The sequence below is a fragment of the Quercus lobata genome, chromosome 1 (genome assembly GCF_001633185.2).
Source record: "Quercus lobata isolate SW786 chromosome 1, ValleyOak3.0 Primary Assembly, whole genome shotgun sequence".
In the NCBI taxonomy this organism is placed as follows: Eukaryota; Viridiplantae; Streptophyta; class Magnoliopsida; order Fagales; family Fagaceae; genus Quercus; species Quercus lobata.
The window spans coordinates 39,018,256-39,045,286 of NC_044904.1; the positions used below are offsets into that span (position 1 = coordinate 39,018,256).

At 35.0% G+C, this 27,031-nt stretch overlaps 2 protein-coding genes across 2 annotated transcripts; both read left to right on the plus strand.

Moving 5' to 3' along the window:
* Positions 1-7,784: 7,784 nt before the first annotated feature.
* LOC115953619 lies at positions 7,785-9,567 on the plus strand. Its single transcript, XM_031071358.1, has 4 exons — positions 7,785-8,724; positions 8,800-8,908; positions 8,996-9,217; positions 9,471-9,567. The coding sequence occupies exons 1-4, from the start codon at positions 7,785-7,787 to the stop codon at positions 9,565-9,567; spliced, it is 1,368 nt and encodes a 455-aa protein (XP_030927218.1).
* A 3,768-nt stretch (positions 9,568-13,335) lies between these two features.
* Positions 13,336-26,495, plus strand: LOC115989827 (clathrin heavy chain 1-like). Its single transcript, XM_031113706.1, has 30 exons — positions 13,336-13,591; positions 13,695-13,899; positions 15,595-15,683; positions 15,812-15,890; positions 16,036-16,163; positions 16,793-16,891; positions 17,004-17,112; positions 17,318-17,397; positions 17,478-17,705; positions 17,792-17,857; positions 17,980-18,096; positions 18,259-18,456; positions 18,765-18,881; positions 19,226-19,285; positions 19,576-19,662; positions 19,890-19,973; positions 20,093-20,227; positions 20,318-20,380; positions 20,458-20,562; positions 20,643-20,755; positions 20,853-21,105; positions 21,485-21,621; positions 21,695-21,973; positions 22,071-23,073; positions 23,473-23,958; positions 24,078-24,248; positions 24,330-24,515; positions 24,914-25,036; positions 25,148-25,258; positions 25,865-26,495. Exons 1-30 carry the CDS (start codon positions 13,514-13,516, stop codon positions 26,009-26,011), a joined length of 5,136 nt encoding a protein of 1,711 aa, XP_030969566.1. The 5' UTR covers positions 13,336-13,513; the 3' UTR covers positions 26,012-26,495.
* The last annotated feature ends 536 nt before the right edge of the window (positions 26,496-27,031 follow it).

Below are 27,031 nucleotides of genomic sequence, written 5' to 3' on the forward strand. Positions count from 1 at the left end.
TTGTATTTCGTATTGTAGTAATCACTTATCATAAATACTTGAACTCTTGGACTTTGTGAGTTGGCTCTTATAGTCTTATACTCTTATCCCTTAACATTGATTAGGATTAGTTAGTATTTTGAATCATGAGAAGAATGAATATTTTGAATTGTGAGCTTATGGAGCTTATATGTATGAGAACTATATATATATATATATACATACATACAATATATATATATATCTATATATATTGTATGTTACTACCCATAACTATAGTCAAAATTTAGTTTGATTACATTAGTTGGGTGTACATATACTAATTGAGCAAAAAGGTAGAGTATAACTCAAGGGAAGGGGATATGCTCTTCCTCCTTGTTGAACTTTAACATCCACAAGCAATGATTAAAAAGGTCCCTTCTCTTCATACCTGATTTGTTATTGTTTTATTGGTTTCATATACTGATTGACTTCATACACTAATTGTTTTAAGTTCCCTATTTAAAAGGGATGAATACACAAGAAGACATATCACGATATGCTAATTTCTTACAAGGAGATTTCAATTTTGTGGCACCATTTTTAAGTAGGTCTCAAAATACTTCAATGCCCATCCAAGAGTCTTTACCGGAAGTTGAAATTGTCACCTCTAATCCAACAAAATGTGGTGGCAACTTTAGTGTAAATGAGGACAACCTCATTGTCTTTGCATGGCTTAACATTAGCATGGATGCCATATATGGTACTAACCAAAGGGCTGAAAAATTTTGGGAGAAAATTTGGCAATACTTTTGCAAAAATGATACTTACGGAACCACACGTTCTACTTCCTCCCTATCAAATCGATGGGGAACAATTAATAGGGAGACAAGTAAGTTTGCTAGGTTCATGGCTAAAGTTGAAGCCTGAAATCAAAGTGGTGTGATTGATCAAATGAAGGTATAAATTATATTACAATGGTGTCATAATATTAATTTCCAAATAGTTTGAAGACACTAATTAATTTATTTATTAAAAAAAAAATTAGTTGGAAGATGCAAAGGCTCTATATAAAGCTTCATCACCTGGCAAAAAAACAGTTTTTGCATTTTACCATTGTTGGGTTGTGTTGAAAAACCAACCAAAGTGGAGTGTGCCTAAGGAAAGATCCAAAGGGCACCCTCAAACTCCAATTCAATTGATCAAGTTGGTAGTAATGATGATGACACAATGGTGCTAGAGAGATCAATTGGTAGAAAAGTCGAAAAGGCTAAGCGAAAGAGAACAGATGGTGATAAGGGTTTTGAGGATTATTTGGCGAAAAAATTGCAATATATTTAGAAATCACATGAACAAGACAAAAAGGCTCTTCGCATCAAAGCGGATAGGGTTTGAGTGGATGCGCAAAAAACTGGTATTGAAAAGGAAAGACTTCGTCTTGAAACTATTAGGGAGGAGGGAAGAATAATGACCATGGATACAAATGGCATGAATAAAAAAGAAAGACTTTATTTTGAAAATCTCAAGGATCAAATTCTTGCAAAACAAAAATTAGAGTAAATAGTTGGGTTTGACCTAAGGAGATGATGTCTTGTTGTAACCTTATTTTGGTAGTAAATTATTTTAGGGTTGGGGTTCGGCATATGTAGATGATATTTTGTTTCGACCTTATTTTGGTAGTGGCTTACTTTAAGCGTAGGTTTGGAACATGTAGATAATGTATTGTTACAACTTGATCAATTGGCAGTAGGTTATGCCACTTATGTAATCACATCATTTTGGTTATATTAAAAACTTATGTGATGAATCACGGTGTTATATTAAGTATTTGGATGCTCTTTTTGTGATGAATCATACATCAGTATGTAAAGTTTATATAATAAAATAGGTAAGTATTCTATTCCTAGGTCTTAACATTAATCTTTTATAAAGTCTGTATTGTATATAGGAACATAGACTGTATAATTTATAAGTTGCTATATTGTCAGTTTTATGTTCTCTAAACCCTTATTAATTATTTTCTTGTTCAATAATAGTGATAATTTCCTAACACTGTTATCTTTAAGGTTGTCTCTATAGGTCACTCTCTTTTTTGCAAAATGCTTTTTGACTACTCAGATGAAGATGAGATAATGAGACAAGTTCTTAAGGGTTCAACATCACAATGTAAACGTTGTCGGACTATCAAATGTGATCGTTTGGTAGACCAGAAAAGACTTTATCTTGACTACTTTGCCAACATACCGGTATATCCTCCTAATTTATTTCGGAGGAAATTTCGGATGAGTCGGTTTCTTTTTCTTCGTATTTAATCTAAGGTAGAAACTTATGAGCCTTACTTTATCCAAAAAAGAGATAATTCCCAAAAACTCAATTTATCTTCTATTCAAAACATAATGGGTGCACTTAGGATGCTTGTGAATGGAGTTACAGTTGATTTTATGGATGAGTATGTGTGGATTAGAGAATCCGTTGCAATAGAAAGTCTGAAAAAATTTGTTAAAGTAGAGGTTGATATTTTCTCCAAGGAATACTTGAGGTTCCCAAACAATGAAGACATTGCTAGAATTTTAGCCAATGAGGAAAGACGTGGATTTCCAGGGATGCAAGGGAGCATTAATTGCATGCATTGGAAATGGAAAAATTGTCCGGCTGCATGGAAAGGTCAGTACTCTGGTTACATTCGTGAGCCAACCATTGTTTTGTAAGCAGTGACATCATTTGATCTTTGGATATGACATGCATTTTTTGGGTTACTTGGGTCAAATAATGACATTAATGTATTAGAACGGTCTCCTATATTTTCTGAGTTTGAACAAGGATGTGTTTCTGTAGTTAATTACTCAATCAATGACCATGAGTATACAATGGGATACTACCCTGCCGATGACATATATCCAAAGTGGCCAACATTTGTTAAAACAATTCCATCTTCATAAGGACAAAAAAGAAAATTATTTTCAAAAACTCAAGAGGCGAATAGGAAGTATGTAGAGCGTGCATTTGGAGTGTTTCAAGAAAAATTCGCAATTGTGCGTGGACCTGCAAGATTTTTCTATAGTGAAACGCTCCAAGACATCATGAAAGCGTGCGTAATTCTTCATAACATAATTGTTGAGGATAAGCGAGATGTAAATGAAGCGGTGGAATTAGATTATGAGCAAATTGATGACAATCCTACTATACAACTGTCACGGGAGCACACAAATGAATTTACGGAGTTCATTGAAACCCTTCAATGTATTCAAGACCATGAAATTCATTCTCAACTCCAATTGGACCTCATTGAGTATTTATGGATGTGGGGTTTTATTGTAATTTAATATATGTACAAGTCTTCTAAAGACAACAATGATAGTTATGTATGTGGATTGCATCTATATATATATATATATATATGTATGTGGATTTTTAAAGTTAGTAGGTTGAGTACATTAATATTTGGCAGGTTGCATGTATATATATATGTATGTGGATTTTAAAAATTCGCAGGTTGAGTACATTGATATTTGGCAGGTTGCATGTATATATATGCATGTGGATTTTTTAAGTTGGTAGGTTGAGTACATTGATATTTGGCAGGTTGCATATATATATATATATATATATGTATGTATGTATGTATGTAGATCTTTAAAGTTAGCAAGTTTGAATAAATTGATATTTGGTAGGTTCTTTCTCAAAAAAAAAAAAAAAAGGGAGGTTTTATAGGTCCGTTTGGATAGAACTTATTTTGCTGAAATTGAAAACTGAAAACTGAAAACACTGTAGCAAAATAATTTTTAAATGTGTGAATAGTGCCATGAGACCCATTTTTAATGAAAAAATTGCTGAAAAATGAAGTTTGTGGGTCCGTGAACAGTGCATTTGTGCACTGTTCACGGAAGACTTGGTCAACAACTGCGGCTGGGAAAAAAAAGAAAAGAAGAGAAAACGCGCACTTGAAAAAAAAAAAAAAAAAGGATATTTGGCAGGTTGAATACATTGATATTTAGCAGGATGCGTCTATAAATATGTATGTGGATTTTATATTGATATTTGGCAGGTTTGACGGAATATATATGTATGTGGATTTTTAAGTTGGCAAGTTTGAGTACATTGATATTTGGCAAGTTCTTTCTAAAAAAAAAAAAATGGCAGGTTGTTGAAAATATACGTATGTGGATCATTATATGTTGAAAATATTACTGTTCGCAGGATGTGGATTTATATATGTTGAAATTATCACCGTTGGCAGGATGCAAAGGCTCTATTGAAAATGTAACCGTTGGAATAGTTGTTGAATTTGAAAAAAAATGACCGTTGGAAAGAAATAATAAAGAAAGATTAAAAAATAATATTTTAATAAAATGGTAAAATAATATTTTAATAAAATGGTAAAATAATAATTGAGTTTTTGGATGTTTGGTGTATTGTAAAATGATATGGTATAATTGATAAAGTAGCTTTTTGGGATGATAAAATAGGATAGGATAGCATTTCCAACTATGGATGCTCTAATGGCCAGGCTTTGAAAATTTTCAAGGTCAATTTTGTCTTTTTAATTTGAGTGTATTCAATATGCTAATGTGATTTATTTTAACAAGTGTCAATTTTTAGTTGGGCCTAGAAACACCAACTAGATGCTGAGTTTTTATTTTTGAAACAAGATATTCTTCCTCCTCTGAAAACAAATAATATACTATTTTGAATACCTTATCTATATTAGCTAACTATTTATTTTAATAAAATTGTTACGTTTACAATATTTTCATAACACTTTTACAACAAATTATAGGTAGTACGTTGTTATTGGTTATAATTTGAATCCACAATTTAAATTATTTTTTTGCCTATTCGTAATAACAAATAACAACTTGCCATTTAGAATTTGTTGTGAATATTATGAACATAACATTTCTCTTATTTTAATTCAAAGATAACCCCTTATCCATATCCCTTAAAATTAGGCACTTCCTTCTTTCTTGTGAATGGCAAGTCAGTTGCGAAAAATCAAACATAAATAAATGTCTTTCTTCCTTTTGTTTAATCTTAAAAAAAAAACTTTCTCTTTTTTCTCTCTTAGAGGAAAGAGTAGTCCTCCTTTCCTACAAGGTGATTCTCTTAGTGCTTTTTATGTATTTGATTTTATGGGGCAAAAGTAATGAACAAGGATCAAATGAGATCAAAGTCAGACAATAAAAAATGTTCAAGGGATGGCATCATTTTCTTACCCTACTTTTTTGTTTGTTTGTTTCCCCTTTTTTTCCCTTTCAATTCTCCTCTAAAGTTATTATTTATTGTAAATGAGTGAGTTACATGCGTAAATATATATATATATTTTTTTCATTTTCTTTGGCATTATTTTTGTAATTTTGTATCTGTGAACTATAGAATTTCAAGTAAAAAAGTGTAATTATTTACTTTATTTTATTGCAATTGGTTTGCCCATGATGATAGGTTCTATAATGGAAGAACATAGAAATAGAAGAGATAAAGTATGATGAAATTACCGTGAAAACAAGGTCATGAGTCAAAGTAGGAAGTTACATTGTTATTCACTCCTAATACCCCGTTAATATATTTTTTGGAATTGTTAGTAGATGTAGAAGTGATTTTGGTTCACATTTTCTAACTCTAACATGTTTGGATTCAAACGGGATTACTAGGTAGAATGACAAATTGGGGTATAAGTTTTCGTTTTTGAAAATTTTAAAATAATGTATAAGAAGTTAAGAACCTTAGTAACCGATTAAGTATTATAATTATTCCTTTGTGTGATAATGCTTTTTTGAGTACTTAGAAAAAAAATGTTAACATGACTACAAAATGTAAGTAACCAAAGTTTATTCAAATCCAATGGTTTTAATAAGCCAACAAGTAATATTAATTGACATTGGCCCTAAACTAATATTGTTATAATACTTCAAAATCAAGTTAATTTGTTTGGTGTACTTTCAGTATATTATACCGTCTTCTTACATAAAAGTAGATCCTTCATATGAGTGTCCCACACATAAAAACCCACATTTTCTCAAGAGAAAGATGTAATATAATAATTTCTTCATAAAAAAAGAGTAATAATTTTCCTCTTTTTTTATCAACTTAGTTTTTCACTTCTACAAAGTTGAACTCGAAAATCATTCAACTTTTTATTGCATGGCAAAGATATGTCAAGACATATTTGTGTGTTTTTCTTCTATAAATTTTAATTAGAATTATTAAGCCTCCTAGAAAATAGCCAATTTTCAAAAAAATATAGAGGATTCCCAAATATCAAAATCCGCAAAGCATTCTACCACCAAAATTGGTCAAATATCCTTACCTCCAATAAAGGTTAGTCAACATAATTTGGGATAGGAGGAACATGCCATTTATTTTTAATATATTAGGGAAAAAATAGCGTATAAAGTTCTTCCTATAGTACTTATTTTTTCTCTCCATTTGGTAGGTTTAGAATTGGATACTTCATTTTGATTTGGAAAAAAAAAAGAAAAAAAAGATAGGTTTTGTTGAAATCTATGACATGCTAGAAAAATATCTTTGGTTATTACTAGCCTCTTCACATAGTACTAAAATTTTCTAATATTAGTATAAATCCAAAATTGGCGTCGTTGAAATTTTCAAGTATTATACAAATGAAAATTTCTAATATTAAAAGCTCTTCTATTTTTTTTGGCGGATATACTATTTTTCTTACCTTTTCACTCATTCCTACTTTGGTCCTTACTTTTTTATTTTACCTCTTTTAGTTCCTAAACTGAAAAAAGCGTTTTATTTTAGTCCTACCATTATCTTACTAACTAAAATTGTTTATGTGACAAATGGAGTGTACTATTAAGTATTAACACACTAAATGCTGACATGGCCATTAAAAAAAAATTGTATTTAAAAATACCACGTCAGCATTTAAATTTAAAAAATAAATTTATCAATTTTAACCAAATAAAAAAATTAAAAACAAAAAATTACATGAATTAAGATCTAATTGTATCTTGAAAAAAAAAAAAAAAACCAAAATCACAATTCCAGAAAATAAGAACCTATGAAGCACGGACGCGGCACCGGAGGTGCCGCACCCGCGTCGGACGCGGCCGGACACGGCGACGCGCGAGGGACGCCGTTGCCCGCGTGTCCGGCCGCGTCCGACTGAGTCCTGCCACGTGGCAGTCTCGAGAAAGTAGCCGACTCGTGCCGACTCTGGCCGATTCGGGCTGAATCGGGTCGACTCGGGCCGTATCGGCAGATATCGGCCGAAACGGGCGAAATTAAAAAAAAAAAAAAAAAACACACACAGAATGCACCGTTTAAAGAAAATACTAAACCCTACTCACTCGTCTCTCACTCTCATTAGCTCTCTGCCTCACTCTCATTAGTTCTCTCATCACTACCTCTCTCTCATTCCGTCTCACTCTCTCTTGCTCTGATCTCTGCGACTCTGCCTCTGTCTCTGGCTCTCTGCTTGGCTGGTTGCTGTGACTTTGTTCTTCAACTCATTCTTTCTTCAACTCTCTCTCACGCATTCTTAACTCAGGTACCTTTTAATCTTAGTTTGATCTTTGATTTCAATGATTTGTGATTTGTGAATTTGTGAGACTGATTTGTGAATCTTAGACTCTTAGTTTTCAATCTTAGACTGATTTGTGAGACTGATTTTATCTTAGTTAAGTTAGTACTTATTACTCATTGTGAATTTGTTTTGTGAATATGTTTTGTGAATCTGTTTTGTGAATGATGAATCTGTTTTGTGAATGAACTTGGGTTTGATTTATGTATAATTTATTTAGTTAATACTTAATACTTAATAGTTATTATTTGTAGGTTAAATTGAATCTATTGAATTTTCAATGGATGAAGTTACTAGTACAGAAACTTCATCTCAAGAGGTGCCAAATGCTGAATATCCTCTTTGGCAGTATGTGACTAAAGTAGAAAAACCACCGGGTGCTACCGTTAAAAAAGGGGGAAACACATACTTTAAGTGCAATTATTGTGGTGTGGTTTATTTGGGATCCTATTCTAGGGTTAAGGCTCATTTGTTAAAAATTGCTAATAAAGGTATTAAAGCATGTCCTAATGTGACACCGAGCCATAGGTTGGAAATGCAGCGAATGCATGATCAAGTTGAGAAGGATAAGTTAGAAAGTGAACAGAGAAGTCGAATTCCCTTACCCCCACCTATCCTAGGCCGTGGGCCTATACCTATTTCCCCATTTCGGAGACAGGAAAGGAGTGATAGTACAAATCCGATTGATGGTAAAAGGAGGAAGGTGGCTGGGATTTCTCCTATTGAGAAAGCATTCCAGAATACTACTAGATATGAATTGGATAGTAAAATTGCTAGGATGTTTTACACTGGTGGACTTCCATTTAACTTTGCAAGGAACCCACATTATCGTAATTCCTATGCATATGCTGCTACTCATAACATCCCAAGTTATGTTCCTCCTAGAAACAATGCCTTGAGAACAACACTTTTGCAAAAAGAAAGAGCTCATGTTGAAAGACTCTTGAAGCCAATTAAGGATTCTTGGCTTGAAAATGGTGTAAGCATAGTTTCTGATGGATGGTCAGATCCACAAAGAAGGCCTCTTATTAATATTATGGTTGTATCAGATGGGGGTCCGGTGTTTGTAAAGGCAATTGATGGGTCGGGTGAGTTCAAAGACAAGCATTATATTGCTGGGGTGTTGAAGAATGCTATAAAAGAGATTGGACATGAAAAAGTTGTCCAAGTCATCACTGATAATGCTAATGTAATGAAATCTGCTGGAGCTCTTATTGAAGGTGAGTATCCTAAAATATTTTGAACACCCTGTGTTGTCCACACTCTCAATCTAGCTTTGAAAAATATTTTTGCAGCAAAAAACACTGAAAAGAATGAAGTTACATATGAGGAATGTAGTTGGATTACACGTATTGCTGATGATGCATCTTTCATACGTGTTTTTATTAGGAACCATTCAATGAGGTTAGCAATGTTTAATGAATTTAGTCCATTAAAATTGCTCCAAGTTGCTGATACTAGATTTGCTTCAATTGTTATAATGTTGAAAAGGTTGAAGTTGATAAAAAGATGCCTTCAAGCCATGGCTATTAGTAAGCAATGGGCTTCTTATAGGGAGGATGATGTTGGAAAAGCTGTAAAGGTGAAAGATATGATTCTAAGTGATCTTTGGTGGGATAAAGTTGACTATATCCTTGAATTCACAGCACCTATTTATGATATGCTACGAGTAGCCGACACAGATAAGCCTTGTCTTCATCTTGTGTATGAGATGTGAGATTCAATGATAGAGAAGGTGAAGACAGCAATATATCGGCACGAAAGCTTGGAAGATGATGAGTATAGTTCATTTTGGAGTGTGGTGTATGATATACTTATTGATCGATGGACTAAAAATTGTACACCACTACATTGCTTGGCTCTTTCCTTAAATCCTAAGTAAGTACATTTATTTTCTATTTTCCTTAGTTTCCTCTTCTAGTAAAACATACGTTTCATCTATATTTGTTTTTTACTCTTTAATTAGGTATTACTCCATTGAATGGCTTTCGGAGAATCCAAAACGCATCTCGCCACATCGGGATCATGAAATTTCTATGGAAAGGAGCAAGTGTTTGGATTGATACTTTGAAGATGAGAGTGAATTAAAGGCAGTGAAGTGTGAGTTTGCTTCATTCTCAGGAGGGAGGTTTCCTTCACCAGATGCCTTGACAGATAGGTGGGACTTACTACCTTTGATTTGGTGGCAATACCATGGCTCCGTATTTCCAATTCTTCAATCCCTTGCCTTTAAACTTCTTGGACAACCTTGTTCATCCTCATGTGCTGAGTGGAATTGGAGCACATACAAATTCATTCATTCCTTAAAAAGAAACAAAATGGCTCCTGCATGTGCTGAAAATTTGGTCTATGTGCATTCTAATCTTCGACTCTTGTCAAGGCGCAATGAGGAGTACGTAAATACATCAACAAAGATGTGGGATATTGCAGGAGACACTTGGAATGAGAGTGACATACATGGAGGAGCTGGCATTCTTGAGAATGCAGCCCTTACACTTGATGAGCCAGAGTTGGAGGCTATGGTTATTGGAAATGCTAACACTAGTGTTACTACTAGTGAAAGTGAAGTTCGAAGTGAAGCTATTGATGTTGATGTTGATGTTGATGATGATGCTAGTATTTGATTGTCTTGTTGATGATCTTTTATTTTGTTTTAGTTTCAAATTTGCAAGTTGTATTCTAATTTCCGAACATCATGAATGTTTTAGTTTCAATCTTGTGGGTTGTGTTTAATTTATGAACATCATGTTTTAGTTATTATCTACTATTGTCTATTGCTCTTAAATTTGGTATATATTTGTATTTAGTCCATTAAAGTATGCTTAGCAATATATTAAAAATATAAATAAAAATATTTTTAATAATTTTTTAATCGCCGAGTCCTGTCGCACCCGCACCCACCTTTTTAAAAAATTGCCGAGTCCCACACCCGCACCCGCACCCGAGTCCCGAAACGCACCCGTGCTACATAGATAAGAACACAAAATTAAACTTCAAATCCACGTCAAATTAAACAAGAACACAAAATTTAAAACCCAAAAAAATTGAACAAGAAATTGAAACCCAACCATCAAGAAGAAGAAATCATGGAAGGTTTAATTCATTTCTTCTCCAAGCCATCAAGAAGCCGAAGCCTCACAACAAATATAATAGAAGCCACTCATAAAACTCAAACAATAGCTACCATTTGTTAAATGCAGCAGAATTGTTCAATAGTTCATCTCATAGGCAAACCCGGCCTGAATTTCAGCCATTGGCCATAGAGTTTGTACAGCAAAGACCGAGTTTTGAATACAACTGCTCATCCAGTGTTCATAAAAGGTCTACATCATCTTTTTGTTAAAACCCAGAAAATTTAAAACCCAAAAAATAACATCAAATCCACATCAACACAAAATTAAACATGAACAAATCCAAAAAATCAAACCCCCACAACACCAAAGCATCAAACACAAAATCCAAATCCAAAAACCTTGATACGCCACAAACCCACAACCCCACAAACCCAGATCGGAATACAACATACACCGCAAACCTAGAAACCTAGATACACTACAAACCTAGAAACCCAGATCGGAATACAACATACCCCATAAACCCACAAACCCGGATCAACATACACCACAAACCCATAAACCCATAAATCAACATACACCACTGAGTTGATAGATAGAGAGAGGAAAGAAAGAGACTTACTGATTTGGGAGACAGAGACAACGATTAGTGAGAGAGAGAATCGAGAGATAGAGAGAGTTTGAGCTATTTGGCTCCAAGTATGAGCAAATCGTGAGATAAAAAGAGTGGGTCGGTTAGAGAAGGAAAAGAAGAGAAAGAAAAGAAAGAACCATCACCGGTTGTGGTGGCGGCGGCAGTAGTGATGAGCAGAGGAGGCTGGCCATGGACTTAAAGGTTTAAGAATATTTTAGAAGGCAGTGAACTAGTTTGATAAGATAGTGTTGGGGTTTGAAGTTTTTTGAGTGTGTGAAAATTTTCTGGGTTTGTGAATGAGATTTTTTCAAGTTTGGTTGCCAAGAAAATACATGAAAAGAAAAGGGAAGAAAACAAGGTTTAATTTGCTAAGAATTTGAGTCATATTTTGGGGAAGAATACAAAGAACAGGAAGATGTTCTTCCAAAAAAATGAATGAAAGGAATATAAAAATTAATTTAATTATCTTATTTTTTTTAAACAGAAATTGAGAATTTTGTCATTATTTTTTTTCTATTGTGTTTATTTATTTATTTAAATGCCAGCATGAACTTTTTTAATGTTAACTAAAATATTTTATTATTATTTTAATGGCCACGTAAGTGTTTTGAATGCCAACAGTGCAATCCGTTAGCCATGTAGGATATTTTCGTTAAAGAGATAATGATAAAGACTAAAACGAAACGTGTTTTTCAAAATCGGAACTAAAAATAGTAAATATAAAAAGTAAGGACCAAAGTGAGAATAAGGCGAAAATGAAGGGACAAAAATGATATTTCCACCTATTTTTTAAAGTTAATGTTAGTAATTTTCATTTATCCCAATTTGGGATTGATATGTGATGTTGAACTAAAGATTCAATAAACTCCAATTCGACCATGAGTGTCGTCAAAGTCAAGAAGACAGGAATGACCATCCCTCATGGGATGGTCGTCCATGGGCATGAGGTTGTCCATCAGTTGAGTGCCTGGACTAGCCCCAACACTTGGATGACCCCCCAACACTTGGGAAATTTCCAGAAATATTTACTTACAAAAGACTAGTGAATCGTATCACGTGTTACTATTTTGAAACATGAGCGAGATCCTGATTTATCGTTTTAACCTCCTACTAAATACTTAACTTCCAATAACAGTTATAGAAGATAGGATTGAACATTCCAACTTCTATAATGGTTTGTAGAAATTAAGTTTGAACCTTCTAACTTCCACAAATATTAGGGAAGTTACGAGACAAATAACCGCTCCAAAACACACTATTAAAACACTCATCCACATCTAATGGAAGTAAGTTCTCACGACTCCCAAAAATTAGAATTCTAACGTTCCAAAGGAAAAAACTAACTTAAGTATTGGAGGGTTCTTGGCCGGTTCATCCCGGTCACCTTTGATATTGTCCTTTTCTTTTTAGGCCTCTCAAGTAATCACTAACCCATTGGAGCCCGGAGCATTTAAATTACTGATTTTCTTTTCCATCGTCAGCATGTTTTCCAATGATCAAAAAACCAAGGAGTGTGATGAGATGTGGCCCAAAAATATTAACAAATGTATCACATCACACCCCTAAGTTTTTTGAATAACTAGAAAACACATCAACTCCAAATTGAGATAAATGAAAAATAGTGACTTTATATCGAAGAAAAAGAAAAAAGAAAAAGAAGAAGGAAAAAGAGCCGTGCTACATCTCAAAAAAAAAATAAATTTTGAGCACACATGTGGAGTAAAACCATCTAGTTTGACTAATGTTTTACAAATTCTACTTATGATTACATTAAAGTTTTAATAATTAATAAATTGACAATGTGCTTTGATGGTTTTTTGTTTTTGAATTATTGTAACTTTTCATTCATCTAAATTTAAGATTTACGCATTTATCTAATGATATTATGTATTTTCAAACTAAAGATACAGCTAGGACTAGAATTGTCACAACTCACAAGGCTAGCTCAAAAAACCACAGTTCTCTATAGCTTTAATTGATAAGCGTTGATTAAAAAACTTAATTGATAAGTGATTACAAGTAAAATTTTAAAATATTTTTTATTCAGAAAAAAAATGTAATTCCAATTTCCACGTGGAAGCGCAAGTTAAATTACTTATACTCGCAGTTGAGAGCTATACATCATTTTTGCATTGACTAATAATAATCGCGAAGGTACAACCCAAAGAAGCAGAATAGCCCGCCGAGTACCTGTACAAGTACAAGGAGGAGACTCTCTCTTTACTCTCCCAGATCTGTGCACCATAACCATTTCTCTTTCTCTCTCGCAGAGGGTTGTTGTACCCTCCGATCTACACCACCATGTCTTCCTCCATGTCTCCAACCAGGGATTCCGTTTCGGCTCCCAAGCCTCCCATCACCATGAAAGAGACCCTAACGGTAAAAAATCCCCATTCAATTTCATCCAGATCGAGCTTCTCTCTGTGTTTGTTTCAATTGTACGATTTGAATGAAATTGTTGTTGTTGTTGTTGTTGTTGTAGTTACCAAGCATCGGGATTAACCAGCAGTTCATAACGTTCACGCACGTGACAATGGAATCGGACAAGTACATATGCGTGAGAGAAACGGCGCCTCAGAACAGCGTTGTGATCATTGACATGAACATGCCCATGCAGCCTCTCAGGCGCCCTATCACAGCCGATTCCGCCCTCATGAACCCCAATTCCAGAATTCTCGCTCTCAAAGGTTTACCACTATTCCCAATTCCATTTTTTATTTCCAAATTAATAATGAAAATAGTAGGGCAGGGCTAGTTTTACGGTAAATTATCCGATTTTTTTTTTTTTTAATCTTGTGTTAAGGTGGGATCGAAATTTTTTATTGTTTAATTGGGAAATGAGTGTAGTTGAAATGATAGGATTTCAAAAGTTTGTTTAACTGCTGATGTTAAGTGGAAATACACCGAAAGATAGGATTCAAAATGGGAAAGTCGCTTGAGATGGTTTGGTCATGTTTAGAGGAGAGCGATTAATTTAATCAGTAAGAAAGAGCAAGTTGATTCAAATTGAGGGAATGAAAAAGAAGGTAGGTAGAGGAAGACCTAAACATAACTCTAGTAGAAGTAGTTAAGGACATGTTAATCAAGGAAGTAATAGAGACTACAATTTTGAATAGAATATAATGGAGGAAAATAATGCATGTGGCCGTCTTTAGCTAATTTGTTGAGTATTCATAACCGACCCTAAAAATGTTGGGGTTAAGGCTTTGTTGTTGAGGTTGTTTTGGCATATAATTCTAGTGAAATTTATTGGATTTTGCGAATGGTGTAAAACTTGTCAAATAAAATTTGTTAAGAATTTGCTTAGAATTTTTAGAATTCGTTCGATATGAATTGATTTAATGTGAGTTTGTATATTTGATGAGACCGTAGAGAGTGGGTGGATATTAGGTTTGTACTTTTATGATTGTATGGTGGTTTTATTGAAGGAAATTAACCTAATTTGTGGGCTAATTTTTGTTTCAAGGGCAGTGAGTTTACAATCGTAAACACATTGTTCTTTTATCATCAATAAAACTCTTATTACCGATCCAAAAAAAAAAAAATTGTGTGCTAATGTCATATGATTTCGTTGTAATAAGCTTATCTTGTAAGTGTTGAAATAATACCCTCTAGTTCATAGGCTGTTGACTCAATCGGTTCTTGTTTACTGTGAGTGCCAACTTAAGATTATGGTACACTTGGAATTTTTCTTTGTTTTCTTCCCCTAATAAAATTATAGGTGTTTGATTCAGTGTAGTCAAAGGTGAGCCGGGCGAGGCGCCACTAAGGCGGCTTAAAGGCTCTAAAGGCGAGGCGCTCGCCTTTAGAGCCTAGGCGAGCAAGGCGACCGCCTTAAGCCATGAAAAAGGCGCTAAGGCGAGGGCCTCAAGTTTTTTTGTTTGTTTGTTTGCTTTTATTTTTTTATAATTTATAAACTTTGAATTTATTATTATTATTATTTTAATTTTTTTTATAGAAGTTTGTTGTGAAACCTATTTTTAGATTATTAATTTCAAAAGGTGTGTTATAAAACCTATTGTTAGTTAAATTAATTTACAAATTTGTTTTGTAAGACTTATTGTTATATAGTAGAAGCTTTTTGTAAAACGTATTTTTAGAAGTTTGATTATTGATGTTGTTGTGGGGGCTAGCAATTTAGCGTTCCTTGTTTTCAGAGGGGTTAGACATTGATTGCAATTCTCAAGTTCAATGCTTCCTTTTTTTAGTTTTTTTTTTTTTTTTTAAATAGTTGGTGCATATTTTTTCTTACATTACATATTTGAAGCAATACTAGTATTTATTATTAAGAAATAGTAGCAAGAGTTTTTTACATTTCTCGTTGATGTTTTTAGTTATTTTGGTTACTGTCTGCCTAATGAATGGTTTCATTCGTTCTAAAGCTCAAGTTGCGGGAACTACCCAGGATCACTTACAAATATTTAACATTGAACTGAAAGCAAAGATCAAGTCTCATCAGATGCCAGAACAGGTGACAATTTTTCCTGTTCAATCATATTAAAAAAAGTGTTTAATGTCATTTTTGAACCTTCAGTTTGTCGTGTTATGAGTTTAGCTTCATTAAATGGTCTTCATTGTTAAACTTCTCTCTTTGGATAGGTTGTCTTTTGGAAATGGATCACCCCAAAGTTGCTAGGCCTTGTCACACAAAGCTCAGTATATCATTGGTCAATTGAAGGTAAGAGTAAGACTCAAAAAAAAAAAAAAAAAAAAAACTTTTCCTGATTATTTTGTTTCCCTTTTGTTGGAGTGTCCTTTTGTTCTCTGTGTGCGTGTGTGGTCGTTGGTTTTATTTAACATGTTTAAGGCATTTCATATATTAGGTGATTCTGAGCCTGTGAAGATGTTTGACCGAACTGCTAATTTGGCAAATAATCAAATAATCAACTATCGTTGTGATCCTACTGAAAAGTGGTTGGTTTTGATTGGTATTGCCCCTGGTTCGCCTGAGGTAATTGGTTCCATCCCTATCTGTAGTCTTTGGCTTTTTCAATGTTGCTATGTTTTCTATGCTTGTTCTTATATTTGTGTATCTTTCACTCTTGATTATGTATATATGTATTAACATTTTTAGTGATTGGGGGAGTCTCTTAGTCATTTCATAATGCTACAGACATTAGACATGAAGTGCATAAAATGGATTCATCTGTTTGACATGCACAAATACTCCTACATGCTCATCACTTTGATGAATTGTGTTGTTTACCTGTATATGTGAGATAATTGTAATGCTGTGGTGAATGTTCACAAACCAAGCTTATTATAAGTTGCCACTCAATTGCTTAAATATTGTCGTGTCATTGCGTTCTATTTTCTTATTATAATGGTTGTTAAAAATCGCGATTTGGATTGTGGGATTGTGCAATCCTATGACCAGTAGGGTATCTTTTTGCACTAAACAGTTGTTTTATACTTTTTTTTTCTCTTAAAAAAGTAATAAAAATTGCACTGGATATATGGCTTTTGAATGATTGAAATCACATCTTCCTTTAATAGAGCAGAACCTTTATGAAATTTAGCAGTTCATGTAATATTTATTTACTAATGATGTATTTTCTGTTTACAAAATTTTGGTTATAGAGGCCACAGCTGGTCAAAGGAAATATGCAGCTCTTCTCTATGGATCAGCAACGTAGTCAAGCTCTAGAAGCACATGCTGCATCATTTGCCACTTTTAAAGTATGACTCTTTCCGTCTATTTTGTTTTGTTTCTTATGGGATTTATGTTAATGTGCAGTTATTTTGTGGTGCTAATTTGTTCCGTGTAATATTAATTTAATGTTATGTACAGGTTGCAGGGAATGAAAATCCTTCAATTCTAATTTGTTTTGCCTCAAAGACCTTGAATGCTGGACAAATTACATCAAAGCTGCATATTATTGAACTTGGTGCCCAGCCAGGTCCAATTTTTCTTCCATTGACATCTCTCTTAACATAGAATTGAATGCATACAGCTAGCTTTATTATTATTGGTTTGTCAAATGTATGATTTCATGCTATCCGAAACTACAAGCAATTTATTTTGTCACAGTTTTAAGTTGAATGCTTCTGGTCTTTTGCTTTCTGTAATGTCTTCTTGTACTGATTATGTATTTTTGTTTTCAGGCAAACCATCATTTACCAAGAAACAAGCAGATCTATTCTTTCCCCCAGACTTTGCTGATGACTTTCCAGTTTCTATGCAGGTATCAGTTTAGTCTCTTTGTGTTTTGGTTAGTCCCATATATATTCACTATAAATTAAGCTGCAATTCTTTACATGGCAGGTATCGCAAAAATACGGTTTAATATATGTGATCACAAAGCTTGGACTTCTTTTCGTGTATGACCTAGAGACAGCTACTGCGGTTTATAGAAACCGAATCAGTCCAGATCCTATATTTCTGACATCAGAAGCTGCATCGGTTGGGGGCTTTTATGCTGTTAATAGACGTGGCCAGGTGTTGCTTGCCACTGTAAATGAAGACACAATTGTAAAATTTGTTAGTGACCAGGTATGCTTATAAAGATTTCCCTATTTTTGGCTGCCGGGGCAAAATAAATGATGTTTTTAAAATTATTATTTTTTGTGATTTGGCAGTTGAAGAATTTGGAACTTGCTGTTAATCTCGCCAAAAGAGGAAACCTTCCTGGTGCAGATGAGCTGGTAAGTTTACATTGATTTTGATTCCATTTATAATAATGGCTTTGCGTTTGAGCTGTTATTGGTGATATTTAGTGAACTCTGAGCCATGTTTAACTGGTCTCTGTATTGTTCATTATGCTCAGATTATCCAGCGGTTTCAAGAGTTGTTTGCTCAGACAAAGTATAAGGAGGCTGCAGAGCTCGCTGCAGAGTCTCCTAATGGAATACTCCGTACTCCTGATACTGTTGCTAAATTTCAGGTATATGTTTCAGTTTGCTTTTGCATATTCCTCACTTCTGATTATTTCTTGTGCGTTCCATTTTGGTTAAGTGATCCTGGGAACAAGATGCTTCATCTATAAGATGCTTTTGTGATCTTTGGGGCTTGATTCTAATATACTTGTGTTGCTCATATGTTGCAGAGTGTTCCTGTGCAAGCAGGGCAAACACCACCGTTGTTGCAGTACTTTGGAACTCTGTTGACAAGAGGAAAACTCAATGCTTTTGAGTCTTTGGAACTGTCACGCCTTGTTGTAAATCAGAATAAAAAGAATCTTCTGGAGAATTGGTTGGCAGAGGACAAACTTGAATGTAGTGAGGAGCTTGGAGATCTTGTGAAGGTCTGTGTGGAAGTTTTTATTGAACTCTTTAGTAACACCCTATGTGTGTTGGGATTTGTTGGGAAGTTTTTGAGAATAGTTCAAGCTGGCAAAGCTTGAATTGTTAGCTCATTGGGTGGGGTGGGTTAAGTTGTACTTCTTGGGAAAAGGCCAACTTTGTTCAAATTTAACTGCCATATAGTTTTGACTTGTAATTGACAATGGCCTCCCTGGATCTTTATAGTTGTGTGTTTATGGTGCTTTCATTTTAGTAATCTATTTACATTTCCCCCTCTCTTTCTAATATTTTGAATGGTTCCAATTTGCAGACAGTGGATAACGACCTTGCATTGAAAATATATATCAAAGCTAGGGCAACTCCGAAAGTTGTTGCAGCATTTGCTGAGAGGAGGGAGTTTGACAAGATTTTGATTTACTCAAAGCAGGTGACTGAGATATGCTTTCCTTCTATTACCTGAGTCTTCATTGTACACTTAGTCAAATTCTACTATTTCAGCCAATAGTCATTATTTGTAAATTGCATCAAGTTCCTGTTTGTTATGGTGTATTATTATTTAGGTACAATGTTTTAAAGCCTCGCTTTTTTTCTTTATCCTTTTTTTTTTGTTTGTTTCCCTCTAGATACAGTTTATTAAATGGGGTCCACTCCTAAAAATAAGCTGCTCAAAATAAGCTATCCCAAGTGGACATGTGTCATATCATTGTAGTATAATATGCAATACATGCTTGTTGATGCTCATCATACTCATGATTTTCTCTACCAATGCAGGTTGGCTACACACCTGATTATTTGTTCCTTCTGCAAACGATTTTGCGGTCTGATCCCCAGGTCTGTGAACTCTTTTGTAATAGAATTTTTGAGGAAGTTTTGTTTTCCATACTAGGATATTATAATTAAGTTAGCTGCACTATTTGAAGGTTCATATACTATGATTCAAGTGTTAAATTGTATTCACTAGAATCTATTGCTGTTGTGGAAATGCATCTATTCTCTATGTTAAACACAATTGACTATGTTGGGTTCAACTTCTAGTGCATTTTCAAAAGCCCTTTCCCTTTTCTCTGATCTTTGGAGTTAAAAATGATGATTTAAGATAATTTGTAACTTTCTTGATGCAGGGGGCTGTTAATTTTGCATTAATGATGTCTCAAATGGAAGGAGGCTGCCCAGTTGACTACAACACCATAACAGATCTGTTTCTTCAGGTTCAATTGAAAATTTCCTTTACATGTCATTTAATAGTTTCAGATTCCACCTAGTCTTCATTTTCTTTGTAAGATAATAAAATTTATTCTTAGATGAAGTTAAATACATTTTACACTTTTTAAGTTATCATTTATCATTTTCAAATTTTCTACCAGGACAACATTATTGAATTCTTATTGTTGATTTCAACTTTGTCTTCCATTTATAAGTAATTTCTCTTATTCAGAGGAACTTAATCCGTGAGGCAACAGCATTTTTGTTGGATGTGCTGAAGCCTAATCTCCCTGAACATGGATTCCTTCAAACAAAGGTCCAGTTTTTCATATTTTTCCCCCTCCTTTTTAAATAACGTTTTGTTGTCTTAATGTGATTTTATGATTTTGTTTCCACGTTTTAACTTCTATCATATTTATTTTCTGCTCTGTTCAGGTTTTGGAAATTAATCTTGTGACATTTCCAAATGTTGCTGATGCTATATTAGCCAATGGTATGTTCAGTCATTATGACCGCCCACGTATTGCACAGCTTTGTGAAAAGGGTGGCTTATATTTGCGGGCCCTTCAGGTACAATGGCCTCCTGAACTTTGATAACAGATTTCTTTGATGGGATAATTAATTATCTCCTGGTCTGAATTATCTATTTTTATTGTGCAGCACTATACAGAGTTGTCTGATATTAAGCGTGTCATTGTGAATACACATGCTATTGAACCACAGGTTTGGTACTGGAATGCTTATACATTACTGGTCAAATGTGAATATGGTAAATTTTCTAATTGTTTGGTGCTTTCCAGTCTCTTGTTGAGTTCTTTGGAACCCTTTCGAAAGAATGGGCACTTGAGTGCATGAAAGATCTTCTACTGGTCAATCTTAGAGGAAATCTTCAGATAATTGTGCAGGTCAACTACTGTTTCTTTCAGCCTGTGTTGCTATCAGTTGTGTTCTTAAACATGAGGCTTACTAGGATATTTTTATACAGGCTGCCAAAGAATACTCTGAGCAGTTGGGTGTTGATGCATGCATAAAACTATTTGAACAGTTCAAGTCCTACGAAGGATTATACTTTTTCTTAGGGTCATCTTTGAGCTCCAGGTACTCTTTATGGTGAAAGAAAAGGAAATTATGACATTATTTGACCATATGCATGCCGTGGGAAACTTTTCATTACTTTTTATTTCCCTTTATATAGTGAGGATCCTGATATCCACTTCAAGTACATTGAAGCTGCTGCTAAAACTGGCCAAATTAAGGAGGTAGAACGCGTGACTCGGGAATCAAACTTTTATGACCCTGAAAAGACAAAGAACTTTCTGATGGAAGCCAAGCTTCCAGATGCACGTCCTCTGATTAATGTTTGTGATCGTTTTGGTTTTGTTCCGGATCTCACCCATTACCTTTACACAAGTAACATGCTTCGATATATTGAAGGTTATGTTCAAAAGGTAAATATTTCATGAGTTCTGCTTATATATGCATACATATATTCACATACGTGTGTATGTATGCTTATGGTGATTTTTATTTTTGTTCTATTCTTGTGAAACTTGGTCTGTATCAAGTGGACATTAAGCATATGTTTGGATAGGAATTATTTTTTTTGATGCATGCGTTTCAGTTGTTAGGAGACAAAGTGCACTGTTCATGTACTGTTTACAGGACCCACAACCACTTTATTCAGAAAAAAAAATTAAAAATGGGTCCCATGGTACTATTTACATATTTAAAAATTATTTTGCTAAAGTGTTTTTAGTTTTCAGTTTTTAACAAAATAAGCTGTATCCAAACGGACCCTAAGCATTATAATTCTTGGTTGTTTGATAGGTCAATCCAGGAAATGCTCCTTTAGTTGTAGGGCAGCTCTTAGATGACGAGTGCCCTGAAGATTTCATCAAAGGTCTTATTCTTTCAGTTCGTTCTCTTCTTCCTGTTGAGCCCCTAGTGGAGGAATGTGAGAAGAGGTGCGTTGTTTTCTCACTATGCCCTGTTTCATCATTCTGATTTCTATCTAATTCTTGCTTCTCTTTTTGGCAGGAATCGTCTCCGCTTGCTCACTCAGTTCTTAGAGCACCTTGTGAGTGAGGGAAGCCAGGATGTGCATGTTCACAATGCTCTGGGTAAAATCATCATTGACAGCAATAATAATCCAGAGCATTTTCTCACAACCAATCCATACTATGATTCTCGTGTTGTGGGAAAATATTGTGAGAAAAGGGATCCTACTCTTGCTGTTGTTGCTTACCGCAGAGGGCAATGTGATGAAGAACTTATAAATGTCACAAATAAAAACTCGTTATTCAAACTGCAGGCCAGGTTTGTGTATTGTTGCTTGCTTTTAGATTTGAATATACATCCTTATCTATTTGGTGTGCACAGTTTGTTTATTTATTTATTCTTGTTTCTTTATCAGATATGTGGTGGAAAGGATGGATTCTGACCTCTGGGATAAAGTTCTTATTCCTGAAAATGAGTATAGAAGGCAGCTAATTGATCAAGTTGTGTCGACTGCTTTGCCTGAAAGCAAGAGTCCTGAGCAAGTGTCAGCAGCTGTTAAAGCTTTTATGACAGCAGATCTTCCACATGAACTAATTGAGCTTCTTGAGAAGATTGTGCTTCAAAATTCTGCATTTAGTGGAAACTTTAATCTGCAGAATCTGCTGATCCTTACTGCCATCAAGGCTGATCCATCAAGAGTTATGGATTACATTAATAGGTTAGATAATTTTGATGGACCTGCTGTTGGGGAGGTGGCTGTGGAAGCTCAATTGTATGAAGAAGCATTTGCCATCTTTAAAAAGTTCAATTTGAACGTTCAGGCTGTGAGTGTCCTGTTGGATAACATTCGTAGCATTGAACGAGCTGTGGAGTTTGCTTTTCGGGTTGAGGAAGATGCTGTTTGGAGTCAAGTGGCCAAGGCCCAATTGCGAGAGGGGCTAGTGAGTGATGCTATTGAGTCATTTATCCGTGCGGATGATGCCACCCAATTTTTAGATGTCATACGGGCTGCTGAGGATGCGAATGTATACCATGACTTGGTGAAATACCTTCTGATGGTTAGGCAGAAGACCAAAGAACCCAAAGTGGACAGTGAACTCATTTATGCATATGCTAAGATTGATCGGCTCAGTGACATTGAAGAGTTCATTCTCATGCCAAATGTTGCTAATCTCCAGAATGTTGGAGATCGTTTATATGATGAAGCCCTATATGAGGCGGCAAAGATTATATATGCATTCATTTCTAACTGGGCTAAGCTCGCCGTTACCTTGGTAAAGCTTAAACAGTTCCAAGGTGCTGTTGATGCAGCTCGGAAAGCCAATAGCTCGAAAACATGGAAGGAAGTTTGCTTTGCGTGTGTTGATGCTGAGGAATTCCGCTTGGCTCAGATATGTGGTCTTAACATCATCATACAGGTACCATTATTGTTTAAAGTCTATTTTAATTTTTTTGTCATCTTGCTTATGAAAGTTGTTATTACTGTTTTATATACATGTTGGGCTTCAATGGTGTAAATAGAGGGAATTCTTTAATAAATGTCCCTGTTGTATACTTCCACATGTCATGGATTTTCACACCAGTTCCTTAATTCTTTTATCTTTCCCCTTTTCTTTGTTGGGTTTTCAAAATTATCCACTTGGTAGAACTGTGATTGAATACAGGTACTTGGGTCATTTTGGACTTGAGTTGCTAGACTTATGGACTTGTACCTATACTTTGATCCATTTTTTTATAACATATTTAGTTGATTGCTTTATTTAGAATCCTGTTGCTGTTTGGCTACTCCTTAATTCTGTATATTTTGTCATTTTAAGGTGGATGATTTAGAAGAGGTTAGTGAGTATTACCAGAACAGGGGATGCTTTAATGAGCTCATATCTCTCATGGAGAGTGGACTAGGCTTGGAACGTGCTCATATGGGAATCTTTACTGAGTTGGGAGTTCTATATGCAAGATATCGTCCTGAGAAGCTTATGGAGCACATTAAATTGTTCTCAACACGTCTGAATATTCCAAAGCTCATACGAGCTTGTGATGAACAGCAGCACTGGCAGGAATTAACTTACTTATACATCCAATATGATGAGTTTGACAATGCCGCAACCACCGTAATGAACCACTCCCCAGAAGCATGGGATCATATGCAATTCAAGGATGTGATAGTCAAAGTTGCAAGTGTTGAGCTCTACTATAAGGCTGTGCATTTCTACTTGCAAGAACATCCTGATCTTATCAATGATCTTCTTAATGTGATTGCCTTACGTGTTGACCATGCCCGTGTGGTGGATATAATGCGAAAGGTATGAATGTCAGTTATGATGCCATTAATATTCTGGGAAGAAGATGATTAAGTCTTTTTTTTTTTTTGGCAAAAGATCTGTCTTTAATATCTTTCATTTCCTATCTTCTTGGCTTCTAGGCTGGTCACCTCCGTCTTGTGAAGCCATACATGGTTGCAGTTCAGAGTAACAATGTTTCTGCCGTAAACGAAGCTTTAAATGAGATCTACATAGAGGAAGAGGACTATGACAGACTTCGTGAATCAATTGATCTGCATGATAACTTTGATCAGATAGGCCTTGCACAGAAGGTGAGGTTAAAATCTTCTAGGTACTGGAAATTTCTGATGGTGGAACTCATACTAACCTGTGTTAATGATACAAATGTGCAGATTGAGAAACATGAGCTTCTTGAGATGAGGCGTGTTGCTGCTTATATTTATAAGAAAGCAGGAAGATGGAAGCAGTCCATTGCATTGTCAAAGAAAGATAATCTTTACAAGGATGCGATGGAGACATGTTCACAGTCTGGTGACCGTGAACTTTCAGAGGAGTTGCTTGTCTATTTCATTGAGCAGGTTTGTGTTCTTATATCTTTAAGATAAACATATTCTAGAATAAAGCAAGGAGTCAATGACATGTAAATATCATACTCATACCTGTTCTCTTCTTCCTACCCATATCCTCTCGCCTTTCCTTTCTAAATTTATCTTTTTGGTTTATAAGTTTTCCAAACTATAAACTACAGTGCTGCTGTAGTCACTAGTTATTTTTATATAGCACCTCCATGTGCGTACCCTTTGTTCTTGTTATCGTTTTTCTTGGATAAATCACATCTTATTTTTGGGCAGGGGCTAGGGTCTTCTCCATTTCCTTACTGTTGTATTGTTTTAGATGTGTTCACATGAAGTTTAGATTCACTTGTGAAAGCTGCTTCATGTTCTTCTCTAATGATTTGTGCTCAACATATGTGCAGGGAAAGAAAGAGTGTTTTGCATCATGCCTCTTTGTTTGTTATGATTTAATTCGGCCAGATGTTGCTCTTGAGCTAGCATGGATGAACAATATGATTGACTTTTCCTTCCCCTACCTATTGCAGGTAACCTTTTTATGTTTGATATCACTCTTCTTTTTCTTCATCTTATTTAATTCTTGTTTATTTATTCTTAACATATTTTACTTTTTTTCACTTTTTTTATTTTTTTTATAGTTTGTTCGAGAGTACACAAGCAAGGTAGATGAACTTGTCAAGGGCAAACTTGAGGCTCAAAAGGAGGTCAAAGCTAAAGAGTCAGAGGAGAAGGACATGGTTGCTCAGCAGGTATGTCCATTCTCTTTTTGTGTCATTCAGTAGGATTCCTTTTCTCCACCTGAAAATTGTGGTTCCGGGGCTTTTTTGTTGCAATATCTTGGCCAACAACGCATCCTAATTTTCAGTTCTTTATAGTGTTGGACACTTTGTCAGAAGAAGATACTGTATTCAGGCCAATGGCCTATGGGTCAACCGGCACTTCCTTCCCTGGTGTAGGGGCCCCTCAACAAGTTTCCCTAGGAAAGAAGTTAGTCTATGCAGTCCGATGGTTTTCATTAGTTTCAGTCAGTCTGGGGGTTTCTTTAGTTGGCGGGCCTGCCTGCCTTGGATTTGATTGTAAGGCCACCCTATGGGCCTTATCATCATAATATAAAAAATGATGTAGGAATTAGTCATATATTGAAAATTTAAAGTTATACTTATGAGGCACTATTAACAAAATCTTATAAACGTTATAGAGTTTAGAAGTTTTTAAGAGGTATAAGAATTCATTTTACTATCATTATGAGCCACTTGAACTTGCCCATTTACTAAAGTGTTCATAAAAAAAATTTGTTTCTTTAATAATAAGATAACAATAATAATAACTGATTTTTATGTTTTCATTTTCTGCAGAATATGTATGCTCAGTTGTTGCCTCTCGCATTGCCTGCGCCACCAATGCCAGGAATGGGTGGAGGTTTCGCTCCACCACCACCTATGGGTGGGATGGGGATGCCTCCAATGCCACCTTATGGCATGCCATCCATGGGCTCATACTGATCTCTGGTTTGTTGAACATACAAGAGAAAACTTTTACATTGTGTAGCTAGTCCGGATTTCTTGTTAAACCGTTTACATTTATGACTGGTGCAAATTGAACCATTTGTGCCGAATATTCTCATCTCTTGTCAGTACTTACATCTTTTGTAGGGTTAGTTGTTTTGAATTAATTGGTTTGCATAACAAAGCTTCATTTCCTTGGCGGTCAAGGCTGAGCTGAGCAGGCGGTGTTGGACTGATCTTTCTGAGACCTTGGAATGGCCAAACCTGGCTGTGGGTGGGCAAGCTGTCACGTGTATAGGTTTTTTTCTTTTTTTTTTTAAAGATCATTGTATCTTTATCTTTTTAGCACCGAGACTCTTACATATTTGGGTCTCACTGAGGGTTTAGAAATTTTGTACACACTAATGCCCTTGTATTACAGTTTTAATCTCTAAGTTTTATGATTAATTCTGAATCTCGATTATGTTCTTTTTTGGCCAAATTCTTTGTTCTTGTTATATGGGCGCTTAGATTCAGTGTTTACTGTGTAAAGTACATTGAATCTTGAAAAATGTGATACTTTAAAAAGCTAAGGGTCTGTTTGGTACATGCACTTAAACAATAGTTTTCAGTTTTTAAATATTACACGTATTTTCACATACTTTTTTACCCACATATATTTTCCAAAAATGCAAATAATGTTATTAGAACAACATTATCAAACGGACTCTAAAGTTCCATATTATTGGTGAAAATGAGCTTAACCAAACAAACACATGAAGATTTTGTTTAATCTATTTTGAGGTCTAACCTCAAAAAATGAAATGGTGCTCTGTGAGGGTTTGGCAGGGGTCTTCCAGTAATGGGTAGGCTCCCTACTGCCCGAAAATCCCCCTATTCTCTCTCATTTCATTGACAGTTTCATTGTTACATTTGCGGTAGTAGAAAAGCGGACTCTTACCAGTTATCAGGACCTGGTTGCCTCCAACAACATTGGCTTCTTAGCTTGGCGGATGTAAGAAGTGGTGGTGGTGGTGA